Source organism: Mugil cephalus, chromosome 17, assembly GCF_022458985.1.
Source record: "Mugil cephalus isolate CIBA_MC_2020 chromosome 17, CIBA_Mcephalus_1.1, whole genome shotgun sequence".
NCBI lineage: Eukaryota > Metazoa > Chordata > Actinopteri > Mugiliformes > Mugilidae > Mugil > Mugil cephalus.
This window is the reverse complement of record NC_061786.1, coordinates 8,781,661-8,803,314: the sequence shown is the minus strand read 5'-3', so window position 1 is coordinate 8,803,314 and position 21,654 is coordinate 8,781,661. Positions and strand designations below refer to the sequence as shown.

Here is a 21,654-nt window from a genome sequence, read left to right as displayed (position 1 = left end):
TCATATTAATGAAATGACTCAATTTCACTCCCTCACTGCTGGGGAGTTGTAAAGTACTTGCTGGGTTAATCATTGTCCAGGAGAGGCTACCCAGAAGCCCACTGACCAAAGTGGTAGGAGTATACCTAAACCTAATCTACTGTGATGATGGGACTCACTTCACACACAGCCAGCTTGCAGGGCAGACTTTGATGAATGGCTGGAAGATAAGGTGGTTGGCTCATTAGCAAGTGAAATCCACCCTTTCGCGGTTGTGGGCAGGACAGGCCTTTGCTATCCCCAAGGGGCCACTCTCCTGATGGCAGTGGAGAGCCCCGCTGCTTCTGCGTGCACGTGGATAACTCCGGGAAGAGGAACTTTAATCTCACGCTGGAAACATGACAGCCAAGATCCTCTCAAGTGGTGAGTTCCCATACTGTCTACTTTAAATTCCGGTAGGTAGGCAACGCGGTGCGCCCCCATAATAATAATAACGCAGCGTAATTTCACCATAATGCATCCTGTACAGCTCGCCGCTTATTAAAAGCTCATCCCGGGAAAGCAAGCAAGCACGCAGGCAGCGCTTCAGACAGAAAATCCATAGCACTCTGTTTCTGCACCGGAGACATGCTACAAGCAGGCTAGGTTTGTAAATGCGCTGCAGACAGGCTCTCGGAGGAGAACTTTTGTCCCACGCTAGTGCTTTGACAGACGCGGACACTCAGGGGCGACGGGTGCGCTTGTTTACCGCCACCGCCCTTGTGCAGTCTTGAATTTACACGCACCAGTTAATAAGAAGTCCTCTGCCCAGGCGTTTGCTTCCCTGAAGTCACTAGTAGACACTTTGACCTTTCACTGAGATGAACTAGTTGGATATCTTGCATACGGTGTCTCTATGGAGGCCCACGCGCGCCAACAAAACAGGAAAATAAAGTAGATTCATGGTTTTAATTATGTGTGCTTTATCGTAGTTTTGACTGATTTATTTCCAAATTACTAACATATTGTTGACACTTTATGATTCTGACTTTCAAGTTTGAATTTACTGCAAACTTAAAAAAGTTTTCCACCGTTTTCTAGCTCAGCGTTATTATTTGACAGCTTATTAAGTTCAATTCTATCATTTTGACAGAGGCCTCTTATGCTCTGCCATAAATAATGCAGAGTTTTTCATCATTTTGTGATTTGTGATTTTTTTTTACCTATTATAATTTAAAATTTCCATTTCCTTGTCCAGTAATTTTGACTTACTAGTAGTGAATTACTGTTTTATTATTCTGATTGACTTATACCAACATTTTCAATACTCTCTTACTTCAGTCACTTCACTTAATAGGTTTTCTCAGTTTTCACTCACTCAGTGAGTCAGAGCGGTGATCTTTGTCTCATAATTTTAACTTGCACATATATTGTTTTTATCTTGAGTGACTTTCGCGGTTATATTAATTATTAAAAAGAACCGGCAGAAATAGGTTTCCATATTTAATACTATTTGTAAGCGAGTGGGTGAATGACACAGGCTTTATGTAGATTTCAGCTATATCTGTGCCGCTGTTAGAGAATATAATAAAGTGGGTTTATAGGTAATCTGGAAAAATGTCAGTGGATTTTGACAAGAAATTACATTACCCATGGCTTTATAGGCTGAGCCCCGATAGCCCATAGAGTAATCCTTCACATTCATCATAAACAATAGAATGAATTGAAATGCAAACAATTAAGGCGGCTTCTGGCCTTTCAATTTAATGACCTTGCGGTTTAAGACCAGTATTGTCATTGAAAGCTCCCTTTTTAGCATTACAAACTATTTTTTCCATCTTTTACCCAAATGGGAAGTCTGACAGGCTCCTAAATTTACAAATATAACCTTGTCGTTGATTATAATGTAAGATCACTTTTTAGCCGTGGCTAGAAAAAAAGCTGAAAAACAAAGAAAATATAACAATTAATTGAACTGAGTTGATTTATCTGCAAATCAAAAGAGGATTTTTAGCCAGTCGTGCAACAGTATTTTAGACCAAAGGTTAAATTGACAAATTCTTCTCTTTGGTAATGAAACGATATGCATTTGCTCCTCTTGCTGGAACAACAATGGTGTATTTCAGTGACCTGTAACGACAAAATACACAGGAGTATGTCTTTAATTGACCTTTTGACCTGCCCAGCTCTCCTTCATGGCTGCCAAACAGAGATAACAGTGAGTACGAGGCTCAGATAGCCTGGGCAAACACTTTTGTGATAACCCCTATATGTTTCACGTAATAACAACCAGTATTGCTGTTCTATTGCTGTTCACATCTGTGAACTCAAAAGAAATCAGGAAAAACGGGCCTTCGGGCCAGTAAAATATTTCCACGCCAATAAATCTATAATGTGGTGAGAGTGAAAAGAGAGGGAGGGGTCGTGTCTGTCATACCCCCAACAGGCAAATCTGTCTTTGTCATGCAGATTGGTTGAGTGGCGGCTTTTTTTTTTTCCACTTGACTTTATTGGATGTGTTTGCAGGAACGTCCTTGTTTAAACCTGTCATAGCGCCTTTGCGAGCTCCTCTCATATCAAAATGCCACATATTACACATATGCCCCAAATCTGGCTCACTCTTGCAGGCAATTTCTGCCCGACTCGACCCTAATACGTTTTCCTGCTTTGTGTCTGGTCTTAGCGGCTGTATAAATAATTCAGGAAATGATTGTGGTGGAAAAGAGAAGGGAATGTTTCGCTCAAATAATGAGGATGCGGGATGAGATGTAGGACAGGAGCAGTGCTGTAATTTCTTTTTGCCTTCACCCGGAAAGATTTTTTTTTGGGTCACGGCGGACTCACAGGAGATTGCGAGGATGAGGATTGCACCCTCTACGGAAATAGCCCCGCGCCCCCGTTACACGCCGACCGTATACAACAGCCCATCTTGCCATCTGCCATCCCTGACCCTGTCATTGCATGGATAATGCATCTGACTGAACAGCAGCGCGCTGGGCGAGCGCAGTGCCCTCGTGTTCTCGTGTCACCCACGTTACGTGTAAAGGAGACAGAGGGGGGAGGGAGGAAAAGGGACGGGGAGGTGGATGAAAGGTATCCCAGGTGATGAGGTCTCCTTACAGTCACTGGAAACCGGCTTAAAATCACACACACACTCGCACACACACGCGCACGGTGCTATCAGTTCTTTTGCAGCCCAGTGAGCGAGTGGGAGGAGGCAGAGAAGGAGGGAAGTGATAAAGAGAGAGAGGGAGAATGAGAGAGAAGAGGGAAAGGGAGGTGGGAGGGAGCGTGTGTCTGTGAGAGAGAGAAAGACAGCGAGCCCGAGAAGGAGAGTGAGAGAAAGAGAGGAGGGGAGGGGGGGTGCCGCTGGATGGAAGGAGCTGCATGGGGCCGTGATATCCTCTCCTCCTGGATGCTGCCTTCCCCCTTTCATGGCTTTGTCCCTCTTTTGTGCGGCCGCCCCGCGTCCCCGGGAGCGGGCACCGGTACACGGACCAGCACTCCGCCGCGGAGCCGGAGATGAATCAGCTCCAACAAAGAGCCTTTGAGATGGCAGTGTGCGCTTCTGCCTGGAGGGAGGAACGCATCAGGCTTTCCCAGGCAAGCAGCAGCCTGCAGTGTGCTCTTGCTTGAGAGCCAGCCCTCCTCCTCCTCGTCGTTGTGTGTACGAGGGAGAGAGGGAGAGCGTTTATGTCCCCGCGTGAGTGTAAGTGTGCGTGGATGTGAGCGAGCGGCGTATAATAGTGTACGCGAGTGTGTATGTGACACACTCTCGCTTCCAATCCTTCCTGGAGGAGAGAGGCTCTCCTCTTCACTGGACAGCAAGGTAAGGGGGAATGACCGTTTTTTTTTTTTCTCCTCCTCCTCTTCCTCTAATAATGATTTATCCCTCCAGAGCCCTGTTTTCTCTCTCCACAGCGAGGAGAGTGGGGTAAAGCGGGGGGGTAGAGATGGGGGTATGAAAAAAGAAAAAAAAAAACGGAAAAGAGGCTTAACGTCATTGATAAAGAGCAGGCTAGTGTGTGTGCCATCGGTAGGCATCAGCTGTGGTGGAGGGAAGAGGGGAAGGAGGTGGAGAGGCTGTGAGCAGAATGCAGCGCAGCCAGGTGCAGATGTGGAGGAGAAGGGAAGAAAAAAAGGGAAGATTCGGAGAGGGCTATTTGGATGTACTCAGTGATGGGCTGCATCTCAAAAGAGGAGCCTTCACCTTCTGCTCACCCCTCCTCCTCAAAACCCCCCACGTCCTCGCTCTCCCCCTGTCTCTGTAGCTCCTGTCCTCAAGGAAGAGGATACGACACTCCATGAAATGTTGCCTTTCTCGCGATGGATCACACTTGACAAATACAGACTCTGCCATTACTAAGGGCACCGTGGACGGACGCTTCCTGTTTTTCTTTTTTTTTTGCCTCTGTGTATGCTACTGTGTGTTGTGTTCATGTAGGCTCGGGTGATCTTTCTGGTCATACCAGAGCATGAGGATTCAAGGAGCTACTCTACTATATATACATACACACTTCAGTCGATGGTTGCTGAAGCAAAAATGGGCACATGTGACATACTTTATTAACATTTGGAAAACCTGTTGTGTGTGGGCTTGCATAATCGTGGGGGGGCACGTTTTAACCGTGCACCGTTTGAATCTGAGCACTCAAGAAATCTGACAGATGCTGCAGGAGAGCCTCTCAATTAGGTGCAAAAGTTCTCAGTGAAAAACAGTCCGAGGCTAGAAAGTGTATAGATTTTACTTTAATGCCTTATCAACCCCGCACTGATTCCTGCTGGCAGCGTCACAACATTTGTGCGCTCGCCGTCCAAAAAAGCTACTCCCGACCCTGTGCGTGACCCTGCGACTGCACCTGTTACGCGCGCGTCCCAAAAACAACATCTGTGTTCGAAGTTAGCGGATTTGAGTTTTTATGCGTGCGTTTTAAAAAAATACGACGGCGGCGTAGCTGAGGCTCTGCAAGTGAAGCCATGTGTTTGTGTCTCAGGTCGCTCATTGATATTCATGATGGGTGGAGGGGGCGGCAGGTGACAGAGAAGGTCTCTTTGGTGCGCACACACACACATGCACATACTCAGTTGGACATCTGCTTCCCTGAGGATGATGTGTAGACTCCAGTATCTCCTGAAGTCGATTTTTTTTTGTGTGTCTGCTTTTATGCTCTTATAGGCTTACAGGGAAACTAAAACAGACAGGCTGGAAAGGACTCTAACACATGCGGCAGGACGCTGACGGGGCTGGCAGTGAGTGGGACATGCCACACACACGAGGACACAGCACACATGATGTAACATCATGGCACCTGCTGTGTTTACAGTTGTTTTCAGGAGCGTTCGTGTCATGTTCGTGTCGGCCGAAAGAAGGGGACTGCGTGCATTACCAGCTTAGCGTCGCCGCTGGCCATGAGACGCCGAGCACTAAGGATTAAAAAAAGGCTCCGAGTCCAAATTAGGACAGCATGAGTCCCCTCTCTGGGCTCAAACAGCGCCCGTGCTGGGTGACTAAGGAGGGCAGCGGAGTCGGTGCAAGATTGATACCACAAAGGAACATCCGAGGTTAAAAGCGGCCTGTTCTTTGTCCCTCGGAGAGGCGCGCCGAGGCCCTGGCTGGAAAAATTTCAAATCAAAGCTTTCATAAGCACATGCGCGTACAGTAAAGCTTGCACCAAGTCCCAGCGCATCAATAAATTAGGCCCAAGAGAGAAGAGCCGGGCTCGTGCCATTGGTCCAGCCCGATCATACGTCTCTATCAGCGGAGCGTCAAATTGTTCAAAGCACTTGCAAGAGCCAAGAGGATCTTTAATTAAACAGAGTGTTGGTCAGTGCTGCATCTCCTTACTCTCCAGACTCTTCGTATACATATTGCGATACTGCACGGGGGAAGGCTACTTCCTGATTTAAGAGTCTGTTTTCTCTAGTGTTGTGTCAGCATCCAAATAACATCCCATAAAAGCCCCGGGACACTGGAAGCGTTGCTTTTACAATGTCATTATCTTAAGGTGTTGGGAGTAGATAGAGACTATAGCTCTTACTGCGCATTAATGTCCATGCCACACTCTGCAGGGCGGGACAAGATAGTTTTCTTGTCCATTTTCTCATCTGGGAGAATCAGTGCCATTATGTCAGGTGCCAGAATGATGTATGCGCTCTGTCGATGCAGCCGTCTTGTCCTGAAATCCCCTTTGCCGTGGCTTGTTTACTGCGGGAATCCAGAGGCGGTGGAGAAAAGAGGTTACATTTTCCGAGCTGAGGCCACGGCCGCTATCACCATCACTGCGCCGCTAAATTAGAGCAAAAGCGTGCAGACATTAAGTTTCAGCGACAGCTTCGATTCCACATCTATTCCTCTCTGTCCTCTCACTTTCTTCATCTGCTCTTTTTCTGTCGCTGCAGCTGAGCGTCCAGACTCTCCCTTCCTCCTCCCCCCGCCTCCCTCGCTCCCCCTGTCTTGACCTCTCATTTCTTGCTCCCTCACTGTCAATATTAACATGTGCACTCCTGAGCAGATGTGCGACCTTGAAGAACTGACAGCCCACACTGACGGGCACAGAAGCCGCGTTTTACTGTGTGCTACTAGTCCTCAGGCTCTTTTCTACTTATTTGGAGCATGAGGAAACGGCACGCGGGTCTTTTTGATCGCATACTATTTCCGACTTGCACGGCTTCACACGGAGATCGGAGTGAAAGAATACATATGACGCATCACTGCGAGTTATGTGACATTTGAAATACCCTAAGATGTGTCACTATCAATGAACTCTCTGTCTGAATGTGGGCCGCCCCCCCCTGCTCTTCATTTCCAGATTTACCAACTGAATGCAGCATATGGATGTAATTGGCTGTATTTCATTCAATATTTATTTTGTATCCGATTATCTTTTAATGGCGATTTCTTTCCATGCCCCGCGGGATATCTTGTTTTGGTACACTGCTGTCGATAAACACGTGCCCTTGGGTGTGCTCTACATTGTGTCTTTACCCCTGAGTGGTAGCTTTTATTCTAGACAGAGCTACATCAAGGACTAAGAAAGTTGTTGTCGGGCCACTGGCAACAGACATCTGCACTTTTATTTTTGCTCTTGTAGCTCTGAGTAGCTTTTTTTTTTTAATTTTACATATGCTGTAAAAGACATACATTTTATTGTTTACCGTTTTGCAGGACGAGTTGAAACTCAAGGCGTGCTAGTTGCACAAAAGAAAATGTCCAAAAAGTCAGCAGAATTCATCCTCCGGAGGCCACAAATGTTTGGCAAACTATTGCATAGTTGCTGGACTAAAGTTCTGGACAGCTTGACAGCGTCATCCCCAGAGCAATGCTAAAAAAACAGGAGCGCTAACTGGCGCAGCTTCATTCGTGCAATTGGTGACATTACAGAGGTATAGAAGCACGTGCGTGCCATTATCAAATGTTCCCTATATTCAAAGTGCTTTGTCGTGCATGATGTTCCAGACCACTTGCATGAAATATGCATGCTAGTGTCATGTTATTCCATGTCGCTGCGTGCGGCCTGTTACATCACATCACGTCGTCTCTTATTGAGAATCCCTCCATGTCTGCAGAGGTGACTTCAGAGAGAACGCGGGCATCAACTTAAATCATAAACGCTGCCATTGTACTGTCCGGTCACGTCCAGTGCCTTGTACCTTTTTTCATGCCCTCAGATGGCGCGTGTAGGTGCATGTGTGTTTTACAAAGCACGAGGAGGAGATGCCCGACCAAGACTCCCCTCTTCTCCCCACCCTTGAGATGTGGTCTCATTACACCCAAAGGGCAAAACGGTCATCATAATGAAGCTGATAGAAGAGCTATCTCTAAACCCTCCAACCCTGCACTGCAGAGTTAAGACCTTGATGTTATCTACGGTGCCGTGAAATAAATGTAGCCCCCCTCCCCTTCTGTAATTCAGTGTAGCTGGATTACGTTTATACGTGCATTGACAACCGCAGAAAGAGGATTACCTCATCTCTGTCGTCTCCCACCCTCACCTCAGCGTTTGACACGAATCCTGTACAAAATAAACACGCGTCGGGTGCTACAGAAGAGGGGGGGGGGGGGTGACGTGTCCTAAAATTAGATCAGTGAAGGACTGAAACCATACTAATCCTGCGAGCACAGTCACCTGCACACTCACTCTCTACGTTTCTGTACGCACGCCAACTAAAAGACAGAAGCAGAAATCAGGGCAAACGGGGGGGTTAAAAAAAAAAATCATTCAACAGAGCTGGGAGCGCTAACATGGAGCAAATCAAATATCTCTCTTATCTCTCGATCCCCTCCCACTCAGCCACAGCTCCTGCTCCGGGTGGTTTGAACATGAGAGGAAGGCGAGCATGCCCCATCTTCCTCTGTCATGTCTGCGGGAAACGTATGGATTGCGCGGTTGAATTTCGGCGTGGCATGAGAGGCACGGCCACTCTGCCAGGTGAAGAAGCTCCGTCAAGTCAGGGGGGTAAGGCTGTGATTGGATGTCGGTTTGAGCCTGGATTGGGACGGGATTAAGAGCTAGCTCTCTGCAGAGAAATAAGGTTTATTTACATGCCCCCACCAAAATTTCCACGCTTCATCAGCTCTTTTTTTTTTTTTTTTTAAGAGGTTCATGTTTAGTCAGACTCCACAAACACTTCTTGCAGACAGTTGTTTGCTGCTTTCCCATGCAAGAGATTTTATTTCTCAGTGACAGGATTTGAGTTTTTAGGTCATGCATTTGGATCTATTTAATTTGCTGCTCCCGCACAGAGTTCTAGTGATGGAAATACCTAATGTAGCACAATTTTTATGGTGACCTCATCCTCCCTGGCTCTTCATATCCCTGACAGCAGCTGGCTGGGCTTTGCCTCAGCTCTCTGATAGATTCAAGACAAGCCACTGAGGCATAGGGTCAAGTCTGCGCAGTTTTTAAGGATGTGACCAGAAATCGAGAGCAGTGTGCATGTTCAGCTCCGTGCATCTGTATTTAATGCACAGACTCGGAAATCAATAGCACATCGTTCATATCATATCAAGACAGTCATACGCTCAGCACAGTCAGAGAGGTCAGCGTAAGGCCAGTTGCATGTGATTAAAGCTTGTAAATCAATAAGAGCATCAACTTTTTAATTCATTTTGCCGCGGCATGAATCAACAAAGTGCGTATGTGTGTTTGTACTTGTTTCTGATGTCACAGTGGTTAGCTTGTACCTCTTCCGAAGGGAACAGCAGTGAGATCTAAATAACGAGTACTTTGAATGTCTTGTCCTGTGCTACTCTGAGCTGAGATTTGATGACGTATCATAAAAAAACAAACAAACAAAAAAAAAACAGTGCGCTGATATCACCCCATTATTGATGGCAGTGGAGGGCTGTAGCAGTTTGCATTTCACCCGCGAGTAAATATTGATCGATCCACTTGAAAAAGAATACATGAAAGTAAACGTGCAAATATTTGTTCAGGCGATGCCAGCTTCTACACGTTGAGCAGCGATCTGAGCGCATAGCGGGTCATGCAGCGGAAAAAGAGAAAAGTGAGATTGCGATCTGTTTTGCAGCTTGTTTTCTCAGGCATTTGTTATTCAAAAAAAGAGAGAGAGAGCTATAATTGGGTGTTAAAAGCCTTTCTGTGTCTGTAGGAGGGAAACTGGGTCCCTGTCTCTCTAATACATCTGGGCCTGACTGTACCCGTGGCCCCGGCTTCTCTTTCCCCCCTCCCGAGAGCCCTCACACCATAATGTCCCTGTCAGATTGAATTAAAGTCCTTCCCAGCACAACATTATGTACATAGGGAGAGCACAGACTGATACGTTTATGCAACACTTAGCATATTAGCCTCGTGATTGAATTATCCTTGGAGGGCGACACGTCTCTCCCTTTCGTCACCCACCCCCCTTCGTAATGAGGTGGGTTCTGCTGATGTGACCGGTGGGCCCGACCTCCTTCTACCCTCCGGCGATGCGGCTGGGTGAGTGGCGTGGGTTAGTCACCAATGCCTCTCATCTCAACAGGCGTCATTGATGCCGATTAGAGCCGTGCTGGTTTGAGGGTGGGTGTGGAGAGAGGAAAGGCTGCCAGTGCGATCGCCTGCTGGGTTTATGGACGACCGCAAAACTCATTTCCTCGTCTCCCACGATTTCAAAGTGCATGATGGGAGATTGTGTCAGATACTCTCAGGGCACCTTGCATGTGTGTGTGTTGTATAATTCAGGGCTACAATGTGCACAGAACATGCTAGCATTATTGTTTCGATTGTTGCGCTGCTGATGTGGACAATCGTTTGGATGCACATGTTGGGCAAAACTCTATGAATGTGTATCACGTAGCTAAACTTTGACTTTGAAAACTGAGTAAGAGGATCATATCTGGGAATACTGCCCATAAACCAACCCTTTATAAACCAAATAAGTTCACAAAATTAAATGATATCTGGTCCCGATAGAAGACAAATCAAAACCAACTAATTCTCCGCACAAGGCAAAGGAAAGCAAGCGGGTTTTTAACAATAGCTGGATTCATTTTTAAGAACCGTAAATGTCATGTCAAAATGAAATGGCAGTTCATCCAATAGCTATGAAGACATTTCAGTCTGGCCCAGACTGGCGTCCGCTTGCATGCCTCTCAGGGATGTCCTCTACAGCGCAAGCTACATAAAACAGTATTAATACTAATCATGAGACTTAAATGTGACTGATTATCTCCCAGTACAGCTGTGCGGCAGAGGAAATGAGATGTAACGTATTTAATTATTTCCCTCCACTTGAATGGAAAATAAAGCTCAACATAGAGTAAACCCCAGTTAGTGGCACGCCAACTGCAAGACCATCCATCCAGAGATTAAGAGGTTGCCCTTACTGCAATCAAGGGCACAGAGGCTACTAATTAGAATGGGTTATTAAAGGGTTATAAAGGGGTTATGAAGGATAGCCTTAGTGTGTTTGTGTTTGTTTATAGGCCTATGTGCACGCATTAATGTGTGTGTTTGAGTGTCGTACTAGTCCGCTAATGCACTGAAAGCCCGTGGGCGCTGGCCAGCCCGGCCGTGTGCTCATCAGTAAAAGGGCACAGAGAATGAATAAGCCCTAATTGACCAGATATCCTTCATTACACATGTGCTTACAAATCCATCCGCTCTCCTTGGAGCTGTTCTTGGTGGTAAAAGCACATGATAGCCGACAAGGCTAGCGTGGGACATCAACATCCCAGGCAGTGAACAGTTTTTAGATGAGCAACTCTCTCCCACGTGGAAATGTAATCGTCCGGCAGATTTAGCTTCAATACACCTGCTCAGGGAGTAGAGAGCTCCACACTATGACTACGACGTGCGCTCAGCGGCTGGTATCTTTTTAATCACCATGTCAGAAGAGATTTGCTTATATCCAAATGTCAAAATTACAGTTGCTCAAACATGTGCTGCATATAATCTTGAGTGCAGTTTATTTAAAGTATACTTTTCTCTGCAGGGACATTTTGAAGCAGACAGACTGTTCCACTTCTGGACCTGAGGATGTTTCGCAAGAAGAAAAAGAAGAGGCCTGAGATATCAGCGCCCAAGAACTTTGAGCACCGCGTCCACACCTCGTTCGACAGCAAGCGCGGCTGCTTCGTGGGCCTGCCGACCCAATGGCAAAGCCTGATCGAGAACCTGCGAAGGCCCAAACCCATGGTGGACCCTTCCAGGATCACAGAGGTGGAGTTGAGGCCAAAGAAGGTTTGTATCACCTTCCATTTAACTCATTATAGATTCTCTGACCTTACCTTGAGCTGACCCCTGACAAATGGCACCCCACTCGATGTCCTCATTTAGCAATCATGCGTTGTTGTTCTGAGAGTTTCACGTCAGTTTAATGGAGACTGATGAACGGACATACGCTGCTAGTTCTGTCGTTGCAGAAATATTTTCCACTGCTGCAGAGGGAATCTGCTGTCTCAGAAAACGCCATAATCCTCTGATGACAACGTGCTCCCCTCCCCATCTTTTTGCTTTCTTATCTATCGCGGGGCCGGGCTAATGACCCTGCTGTGTACACTGACTGTACGATGTTGAATACTCACAGGGGCCACAAGATTTATTGCTCCACGCAGGCAATTAATAACAGTCCATGGTGCCTTCCCACAGATGTCAAACAGACGGGATAAAAAGTGCAGGTACAGCAAAGGAAATGCCAGTGAGTGATAAAGCCTGCAAATCTCAGGATTTCTACGCTTCATGGAGCAGATTGTCGATGCTTTTTATGACCCACAGAAAAAAAAAATAAAAAACTACAGAAAGCACCAACATTTCATTAACTCCATGGTGTGATTGTGATTAGTGCTGTGCGAGAGAACCGTCACATCAGCCTTTAGGTCAGAATTATAGTTTTAATTGAGTCATAAATATCAGTTTGTGTTATACCTGCAAGACTCTTGTAATGTAGAAATCCCCCAAATAAACCAATAAACAAGTGAAAATCCAGCAGCTTTTTTCTTTACACAAACAGTGTAAAGTGGGCAGGAAATGTTTCAAGCTATTATTACAACATCCTCTAAAATACAGTGTCTCACCGAGGCGATTATCACTTGTGCTCTCAGAGCTGACATCTACACCAGGTGAGATGTCATCTGACCTCTACCCCCCGTGCAGGTTGAATGGCCCCGAACCAGAGAAACACGAGAGCCGGTAGACTTCCAGTGAACTGAATATGACTCCAGCTCGAGACTGAGTAACGCTGTTCTGGCGAAACATCTGAAGTTTGCCTGATCGTTCTATGTCAGAGCATGTTTAGGCCTCCGTCTTTGCTTGCCCGCAAGCCATGCATACCACTTAAAATGTGGTAAGAGCAGTTATCTGGAAACAAAGTAGCAGCTGTAGAGCTCCTGTTTTTGTCTCTTGAAACATTTGCTTGGAACATTTGTCAGTGTGTTGGCAGAATAAACGACTGGTGAAATGATTTAAGGTCGCTGTCTTTGAAGAGTGACAGAAAAGTCCTTTACAGATTCCCAAGTCTAAATTTAACTCGTCTCGGAGCAATGATTATGTCACCCTCATTATTCCTTTCGGTCCAAAATCTCTCTGTAATGTTGTCATTGTGTGCGCAAAGGTTGATAAAGATAAATGCCTCTCCCCTTTCAGACCATTGTGCGTGGGAGCATGATTGGTCACGGAGACTACATCGCAGCCATGATCAATGACATGAGCCGTCTGTCTGTGACCAGCTCCAACTCTTTGCGGAAGAGCAGCCCCTCAGCCAGGAAGAGGGCTCAGTCTCTGGGGAGGCTGGGGGAGGTGAACGAGGGAGACGCTTACCAGTACGAGGGCCTGACCCAGGATGACAATGATGATGAGGACGCAGGTCACGAGCAGTGGAGGGACAAAGCCCGGAACATCCACAGTGAGACCAACACTCCTTATCTGGGCATGAAGAAGAGCATCACTCTGCAGCCCAACGGGATCTTACCAAAGGCCAAATCCACTTATGAAGTTGGCGTCAGCTCCCTGGAGGGACCCTCACAGCCTGCTCCGCCCCATAATATCCAAGTGCCAAGTCACGGGGCTTATATGAGTGGTGAGATGGGCAGTCCTCAGGAGAGAGTGATATGGAAGAGGGATTTTCAGCTGCCCAGGGGAGTGCCACCAAACCAGAGACCCGTAGCTTGTTTCTACAGCCCAGCAATGACTATACAGCAGCCCCACGGAGACCAAGGCACAGTTACCGCGGAGCTCCGACCCGGCCTACCAATGTACATGCACCCACAGAACAGCCCAGGGAGGCCATACTCCTCCTATGACCTGAAGGTAAGCCTTTGCACTTCTTTGCAGCCTTTAAGTGCACTGATAATACATAATTCATAGAACACGCAATATATGCATATTTCTGTTAATGCTATGTACATCATATTATTAGTGCGCAGCATGTTTATGCATTAACTTTGAATGCATTAAATGAAATTTCTTTTTGTCAAGAAATCATCAAGGATCATTTTAATGCTTAGGCTGTTGAACTTAAGTGGGGTGGCATATTGATTGGCTCCGCACTAAAGGTGATTAAAGTTCTGGGTTTGAGTAATTCATTTGATTCTAGAGGTTAAAAAAAATGAAATGTAAGTTTAAAGTGCCAGTGGGGTTGTAAATGTTGAAAGATGGTGTGTTTGCCAAGGTCTCAGTCGGACACTTGGGACCATATAGCAACATCTTTACATGGGTCGCATCAGGTGAAGTGGATGCGAGAGTGAAAGAGGAGGGCTTGATTTACATCCAGTTTTAAGGTGGGTCATAAAACCCACCCAGGAACGTAGCCAGGATGACTTTCAGCTTACCTTAGCTCACCCTTTTTTCTGTTGTTGTGCAGGCAGAGTCGGCAGTGAGGTACCACTCTGGTTTCTTGCCTACTGGCACCAGCAGTCCTCTTGTGGGAGGCATCAGACCCCAACGGACTGTGCGCTCCTCAGCCAGCTACACCTTGGGCCTGTCTCCTAACATGGGACTGAGGCCGAGTGGACCAGAGCCGTTTCTCAGACACTCCGGATGCCCCAACCCTCCTTACCCCCGTCAGGACAGCCCTTCCCAGCCTCGACCTTCTCCTACTGGCTCTCTAGCCACCAGTCCTCAAGGTACCTGCTCTCCTGCCTTTAGACCCCCGCAGCATCCGTCACCCAGGCCACCTCCAGACCCACCCAAGGTGACACACGAACAGTTCAAGGCAGCCCTTCAGATGGTGGTTGACAAGGGCGATCCGCGGTCTTACCTGGAGAACTTTGTGAAGATTGGGGAGGGCTCGACGGGCGTGGTGTGCATCGCTACGGAGAAGCACAGTGGGAGGCAAGTGGCTGTGAAGATGATGGACCTGCGGCGGCAGCAGAGGAGAGAGTTGCTCTTTAATGAGGTACAAAAAAATTATCCCACAGACAAGTACATGTAACTCAAACTCAAGCGGAACATGTGTAATAGTTTGTCACTGACAACTCACCCGTTGAACAGTTAGGTAATCACTTTGGTACTTTCCAAAGACTACAGGAATAACCTTATAATGTCGATCTGGGACTTTGAAACAATTGTGTTTCTCCTTGGCAGGAATCACTAATAAAAGAAAGTGCCTGACTCACATTAGGGACTAAAAGTTAGTAGGTGTCACCCTCTGCTGATGATTTATCTCAAACAAGTAGCCCAGTTAAATGACACTACAACATGAACTGCTGCACAGTACGCCTTGAGGGCTACTGAATCAAAATGTGACTCCATTGTTTATTATATCGCTAAAGTCTGCGTCATTAACACAATTGTTTTATGCTGCAGGTGGTGATCATGAGAGACTACCAGCACAGGAATGTGGTGGAGATGTTTAAGTCAGCCCTGGTGGAGGAGGAGCTCTGGGTAATCATGGAGTACTTGCAGGGTGGAGCGCTAACGAACATTGTGTCTGAAACCAGGTACCAGATAAAACAAGAAAAACTGTCTCAGTCCTTCTATAAAAAGATGCATTTGGTGCATTCTATCTTTGTCATATAATTTTTAATAACTGAATCAACCACAAGGGGGTAGTGTGGTATAGAAGGGTGAGTGATTAGCATTGATCCCAGCATTCAGTCTTCGCCTGTGTGTGCTCCGGTTCTGCTGCTTTTCTCTGGGGAGCAATAATAATTCAGTGTCGTAATTGAATTTGTGCATGTTTACATGCCAGGTTGAATGTCAATTTTGGGTGGAAGTTTGATTGGCCGATGCTGTCGCAATTTTCAGAGGTGCATTCATCAAAAATGAAGAAATCATAGCAGCAGGGAGCTGAATATTGTAGGGTTATTTGTTCTGAGATCGATGTGTTTTTTATTATTATTATTAACAGAAGGCTCTCTCGATCTCCATAGGACGACCTCAGGGTTAAATCGTTTGACTCCAAGGGATGAAAGACAAATTCCCTCAAGCCAGATGACATATAAAATGAGCCAGCTGTCACAACCACTGTTTGTCAAAGATAATCAGTATACTGACAGAACAATCAAGAAGAAGAATGCTTTGTTTCTTCTGTTTTTCCTACCTTCAGGATGGTGTCATAAATATATAAATATGTACACACTGATCAAGCATAACTTTATGACCACCTCCTTAATATTGTGGCAGTCCCTTGTGTGTCCAAAACAGTGTGATCATTCATCAGCGAATGGACATGGGTCTTCTGAGGGTATCCTGTGGTGTCTGGCAACAGAGTGTTCTTAGTGGGGGCCTTTCCCTCCTATGGGTTGAGGGGAGGGGCCTCTGTGGATCATCCCACAGATAAATGATCAGATTGGGATCTAGTGAATTTGGAGGCCTAATTAAAATCTGTATAAAGTAATGAATGAACGCATTTTTATCTTCTATCCTTTCAAATTGGTCTTTTACCCATGATGAAGGTCATGTGTACGGAGCACTCTGTAAAGTTACCTGGCTTTACATTGACCTTTCTTTCATTATGAAAGTGTCACATGTATCTCCCGTGTACATATTGTACTTGTGAAATATCAAAGTCACATTAACATTTTAGAGGAATGAGCGTATGCACCGCACACTCCTTATCGTTGTCTTTAATGTGCAGTGATTCATGAATTTCATCATTCGGAACTGTTGATTTGTTGCAACTACGGATGGAAATGTTGTGAAATGTGTGCATGTATGTGTATAAACTTGCGTGTGTATGTGTGTGTGTGTGTGTGTGTGTTGCACTTCAGGCTGAACGAAGAGCAGATTGCCACAGTGTGTGAAGCTGTTCTGCAAGCCCTGGCCTATCTCCATTCACAGGGAGTCATCCACAGAGACATCAAGAGTGACTCTATATTACTCACATTAGACGGAAGGGTATTAAATGTATTTCTTATTTCCTTCTTTGTTGTTTGTGCTTCGTGAATGAATTAGTAAGACGTGTTTTTTCTGGTCGCCCATAGGTCAAGCTTTCAGACTTTGGCTTCTGCGCTCAGATCAGTAAGGACATCCCTAAGAGGAAGTCCTTAGTGGGGACACCTTATTGGATGGCTCCTGAGGTCATCTCCAAATCACCATATGGCACTGAGGTGAGGAGGCTCACGATCAGCTTTCATCCGCACTGGTGATCTCGGTCAGGTGGGACGAGAGCCGACGGTGGCAGTCTGTGCTCTGAGATCTGTTACACAGCTTATTTCTATTTTTGCGTTAACTTAGGTCGACGTGTGGTCGATGGGTATCATGGTGGTAGAGATGGTGGACGGAGAGCCCCCGTACTTCAGCGAAACCCCTGTAGCAGCGATGAAGAGGCTGAGGGATGAGCCTGCTCCCACTGTACGAAATGTCAGCCAGGTACGAGACCAGACACAAAACACAACATTTCCTTTCTTCTTCTTTCTTAGCGAGTCTGTTGCTCCACCTCTCTAGACCCAGATTGAAATGTCTTAACAACAGAGTCATGAAGCACCACTATACAAGTGCATCAGATGCTTCAATGATGCGCTGAAGTAAAACATAACACCTATTGCTTTCCAGATCTCTCCAGTTCTGAAAGACTTCTTGGACCGCATGCTGACTCGGGACCCCCTGGAGCGGGCCAGTGCCACTGACTTGCTGGAGCACCCCTTCCTGCTGCAGAGTGGCTCACCTCAGTGCCTGGTCCCACTGGTGGAGCAGTACCGCAAACGCATGTCCCGCTGCTGACCTCGAGGGGCACCCGTTCCCCGCGCACCCACCTTCGGCCCAATCCCGTTCAGGCCTCGAAAGAGGACTCGCACCGGGGTCCAACTCCTCCAGCACCTAAGCCAGTGGGCTGTCGGCTCCAGGGAAGCAGACCCAGACGGCATTTTTGCTGCCAGCGCAGTGGTGGCAAGACGCAGGTTTGGTTGACAGACACAGCATGGTCACGGGCATGAGAAAAGCACTTTAGGAGTGAGTTAAAGGCAGCATGCAGTTCCTCACCTCTCAACTCGGATCGATCCGAATTTTGATTGGCTTCCTGTAACATTCAGTGCGATACAGCGCAGCACAACACGGTGCATATCAAACTGATAGCATAGATCAATATTGCACACAAGAACCAAACATGTGAAACTCTAAAAATCCTTTATAGTGTTCATAGTGGGCATTACTGCTAGCTGTGTAAAACATAAAAAGCTGGTGTTAGGCCGAGAAAACAGTAGCTTATTGTGACGTTCAAGGATAAAGTTACCTCTGCACACTCACACACTGTCGTGGAAAGTGGACAAACCGATCAATACACACTCTTTGCATGGCCAAATGGAGGCACACCTGGCCTGACGTGAATGCTTGAATATGTACCAAACTGGGATGTGAAAGACAATTCTCCTTTATTAGCATAATAAATGGGTAGATGAAAGCCCAGCTGCTACTATTGGGCTATTGGAAAATTACCAGTACCGTACTCCTCTTTTCATATTTATTCTTTACTTTCAAAAGGTGTCGTGGGTTGTTTGTATGATGTGAAGTTGCAAATAAGGTTTCATTATTAAGTATGGACTTGAAACATAAGCAGATAAATGAATAATGTAAATAAAAATGCAGAGTATTAGGTCCTTACACCTGCAGATTCACTGCAGTAAGTTATATGACATGAATTCAAAATGTTACTTTTCTTTAGTGATATGTGAGTGTAGCGTGGGTATGTGTGCGTGTGCGCGCGCATGTGTGCGTGTGTGAGGGGACATCTCAGTTTTTGCTTCTGATGCGACCCTCTTTGTATTGTGATGGACTTTTTAATAAATCACAAGACGTGTGCGTTGCTCCCGAGGACGATGTGTATGACTGTATTTGCATTTGTTTGCCTAGATAAAGCACACAGGCCTGGCATGTGATGCTGCAGGAATCCAGCCTGCTGAGAAACACTTTGCACACGTAGTCTTTGTATTCTGACACGCGTACATGTTGACATGTTCCATGTATTTCTATTTCTGTGTGGATCGTTCATGAAAAAGAGAATTACACATTTTAATTTTGTACAAATCAATAAATGATGCATACTGAAGCTGAATTCCTTTAATAATTGTTCCTCACTCGCACACGTACACGTGGGAAATACAGGTCGAGTATGCTGGTGAATTTATTCCGTATTTAGCATGAATGCACAGTCACTGTATATCTTTTTTCTTATAAACACAGAAGCCATATCAAATACATTTATTGTAATACAAATCTTACTATATATATATATGTTCAACGAAAATGTATTTCAGTAGCTCACAGATGGACATTGTGTTATAAATATTTTCAAATATGGTACGCAGCTTTATGCAAAGGAGCAGTGGAACTTCCATTTTTTCTTTGATAAACATTGAAAAAATAATACAAAGTGCAACAAAAGCAGATTATTCTTTCTCTCAGTATATCGCGAAGCAATACAAATGCATTATCAGACTTTTAAACGCTGTAAAAACATCGCTATCCGCCATTTCTGCTGTTTGCCATTGTCCTTATCCTAATCGAGGGCAGACCGAGACGAGCAGCTCTCAAACTCACACCTCACTCCGCTGATGCTGTCGACGCTCGGCTGACTGTTGACCTGCTGATGTGTGTGCGAGAAAGGGAAGGTTTCGGAGCGGGACATCCGACCTCTGCTGTTCGAGGAGCCGGATGAGCAGTCTATGACCATCCTCATGAACTCTGGAGCGGTGAATCGACGCAGCAGTCTGGTCCCCAGGCCCGCGAACCCGGGGGTGCTGCTCGGGATCTTCCCTGACTCCATCTCGCCCCTGGCAAAGAGTAGTTTGTTGTGTCTGGCAGTCGGGCCGAAGCTTCCCCTCTTCTGCTGCTCCCGCCTGCTCGATGGAGCTGTGTCATTAGACTCTTCGTTCTGCGATTTGACATTTTCTTCGAGTGGTCTCACAAGCTGACTCTTGCTGTTTAAAAGAGGTTTTGGCCCAGAGACAGTTTTGTCAGCATCGTTTGTCTTGCCCCGGGTGTTCCCTTGACATTCCATCTTGTCTATCAGGCATCTCTCATCCTGTAGCGAGGCTCTCTTTAATTTGCTGGCTGACAGGCTCATGTCACGCACATCACCCTGATAGGACTGCTTCCTGCTGCTCAGAAGGTCCAGGTTAAAAGACTTTGCCTTTCCCCAGAGAGGAAAACTCTGTGGTGTTTGCTCTGGCAGTCTAGTGTCTCGGCTGACATCTTTCTGGCTTGGCTTACGGAGCGAGTTCAGTGTTTTAGCCCCCCATAGCTCTTTGAACTGGCAGTTTTGCAGTTGTTTGGCAGTGAAAAGGATGCTGTGATCTCCCTCAGTCTGGCTTTTTTCACTCTGAGGAGGCAGAGCCCAGCTGTGGTGGTGGTTGTCCTCTTGAGACTGGCTCCTGGGGCATCTGAAGCGGTTCCACAGTCCGTTACTGTCTCCAATCTTCAGCTGTCTCTGAAGTAGCCCGGGCAGTTGGTTGTCGTTATGCAAATGCCTGGAGAATCTCTCCAGGACATGTCTGGGGAGCTTGTTGGGCAGACGGCACTCCCCTTCAACGGTGGCACCTGGATCAACAAGTGGATCATCTGTGGCGACACCCCTCCTGCACGGAAAGTTCAGAATCTGGGCGCACTGGTTGTGCCCAAAGAAGTTGGCAACCTCGATGGCCGAGTGACCGGCATTATTAATCTTGTCCAGCCTCAGTCCCAGTCTTTTGAAAGCCCTGACCAGGAAGTCCAGAACCTGGCTGTGTCCAGAAAAGGCAGCATACATGAGTGCGTTGTTACCCCAGGCATCAGAGATGTCTGGGTCAGCACTGAACTGCACAAGAAGTTTGACAACGTCCAGGTGACCCACCTCACAGGCATGGCTCAGGGCTGTCCGGCCGTCCTCGTCCTGGCAGTTGACATCCGCCCCTTTCTCCAGCAGCAGCCGGGTGAACTTGGCCCTGGTCCCGGAGTCTGGTAGGCAGACGGCATACATGAGTGGGGTGCGGCTGTTCTCCGTCTTCGAGTTGATGATGCGTCCATCCAAGGCATCCAGGATGAAGCGCGCAAGGTGGACTTTACCATCATGCATGGCATCTAGGAAGGTCTTAGTGCCAGATCCCTGGCGCAAATCTTTTGGTCGCATCATTTTTGAAAAGCTAATTGTGGAGAGGAGTGTTTCGAGCGAGCCGTAAGATGAGATGGCCAATTGGGAGGGAAAGTGTGTAGCAAGTTCTCCGAGGCTCCCTGTGTTGACTGTGAGTGCATTCACCTCAGAGTAAGACTCAGAGAGGAGCTGCCAGTGTTTTTATACCTCCCTCTCCGCATGCCCTCCCCACGTTGCCTAGGAAACAAACGTCTGAGGACCATTATGCAGTGGCAGCATCCATTCAGCCCAAGCACTCTCTGCCTGGAGAGAAATATATGCTATTTGAACAGAATAATTACTCAAGGAGAAAAACATGGCCAGTGTTTTTCATGCAAAGTCTGTCAGGTTAACTTAAATGCACAATTCTTAAGTTTCAAGAAAATAAATTCAATTAACAAATTCCTGCTGCCAGTACAACACGTGCATCCAGTGACACATATGAATATGAGTCCCATTTAGATTGAAGAATTTATTGTTATCTGGACTCATACCAAAGACTAAAGTCAGGCTTTGAGAGTTCACTTCAAAGGTACATGGAAAATGAGCATTTACCTTTTATTCTTTAGAACATGAAATGCTACATCATCCATCCACTTAGGACAACAAGAACAAATTACTGTGTTACGCTTCAAGTTTCTCAGGGTTTCCTAACAATGGCTTTGCTTGAAATGACTTTTCTTTTCTTTATTTTTTGTCTCTGGAAATTGTAAA

General features: G+C 46.4%; 2 protein-coding genes across 3 annotated transcripts; one reads left to right on the top strand and one right to left on the bottom strand.

Moving 5' to 3' along the window:
- Window positions 1–212: 212 nt before the first annotated feature.
- Window positions 213–18,882, top strand: LOC125023286 (serine/threonine-protein kinase PAK 6). 2 transcript variants are annotated; one of them, XM_047610444.1, is made up of 9 exons: window positions 213–402; window positions 11,395–11,642; window positions 13,044–13,706; window positions 14,260–14,793; window positions 15,204–15,337; window positions 16,610–16,736; window positions 16,823–16,948; window positions 17,076–17,210; window positions 17,394–18,882. In XM_047610444.1, exons 2-9 carry the CDS (start codon window positions 11,439–11,441, stop codon window positions 17,559–17,561), a joined length of 2,091 nt encoding a protein of 696 aa, XP_047466400.1. In that variant the 5' UTR covers window positions 213–402; window positions 11,395–11,438; the 3' UTR covers window positions 17,562–18,882. The 2 variants fall into 2 exon arrangements, with proteins under 2 accessions (XP_047466400.1, XP_047466399.1); XM_047610443.1 differs by lacking the exon at window positions 213–402 and adding an exon at window positions 3,256–3,787.
- Window positions 18,879–21,397, bottom strand: LOC125023287. Its single transcript, XM_047610445.1, has one exon. The coding sequence runs from the start codon at window positions 20,941–20,943 to the stop codon at window positions 19,333–19,335; it is 1,611 nt and encodes a 536-aa protein (XP_047466401.1). The 5' UTR covers window positions 20,944–21,397; the 3' UTR covers window positions 18,879–19,332.
- Between the last annotated feature and the right edge of the window lie 257 nt (window positions 21,398–21,654).

Coding starts and splice junctions, on each gene's coding strand:
- LOC125023286 (XM_047610444.1), top strand. CDS start 11,439: ATGTTTCGCAAGAAGAAAAAGAAGAGGCCTGAGATATCAGCGCCCAAG. Junction 13,707..14,259: donor ACTCCTCCTATGACCTGAAG/GTAAGCCTTTGC, acceptor GTTGTTGTGCAG/GCAGAGTCGGCAGTGAGGTA. Junction 14,794..15,203: donor GAGAGTTGCTCTTTAATGAG/GTACAAAAAAAT, acceptor TTTATGCTGCAG/GTGGTGATCATGAGAGACTA.
- LOC125023287 (XM_047610445.1), bottom strand. CDS start 20,943: ATGATGCGACCAAAAGATTTGCGCCAGGGATCTGGCACTAAGACCTTC.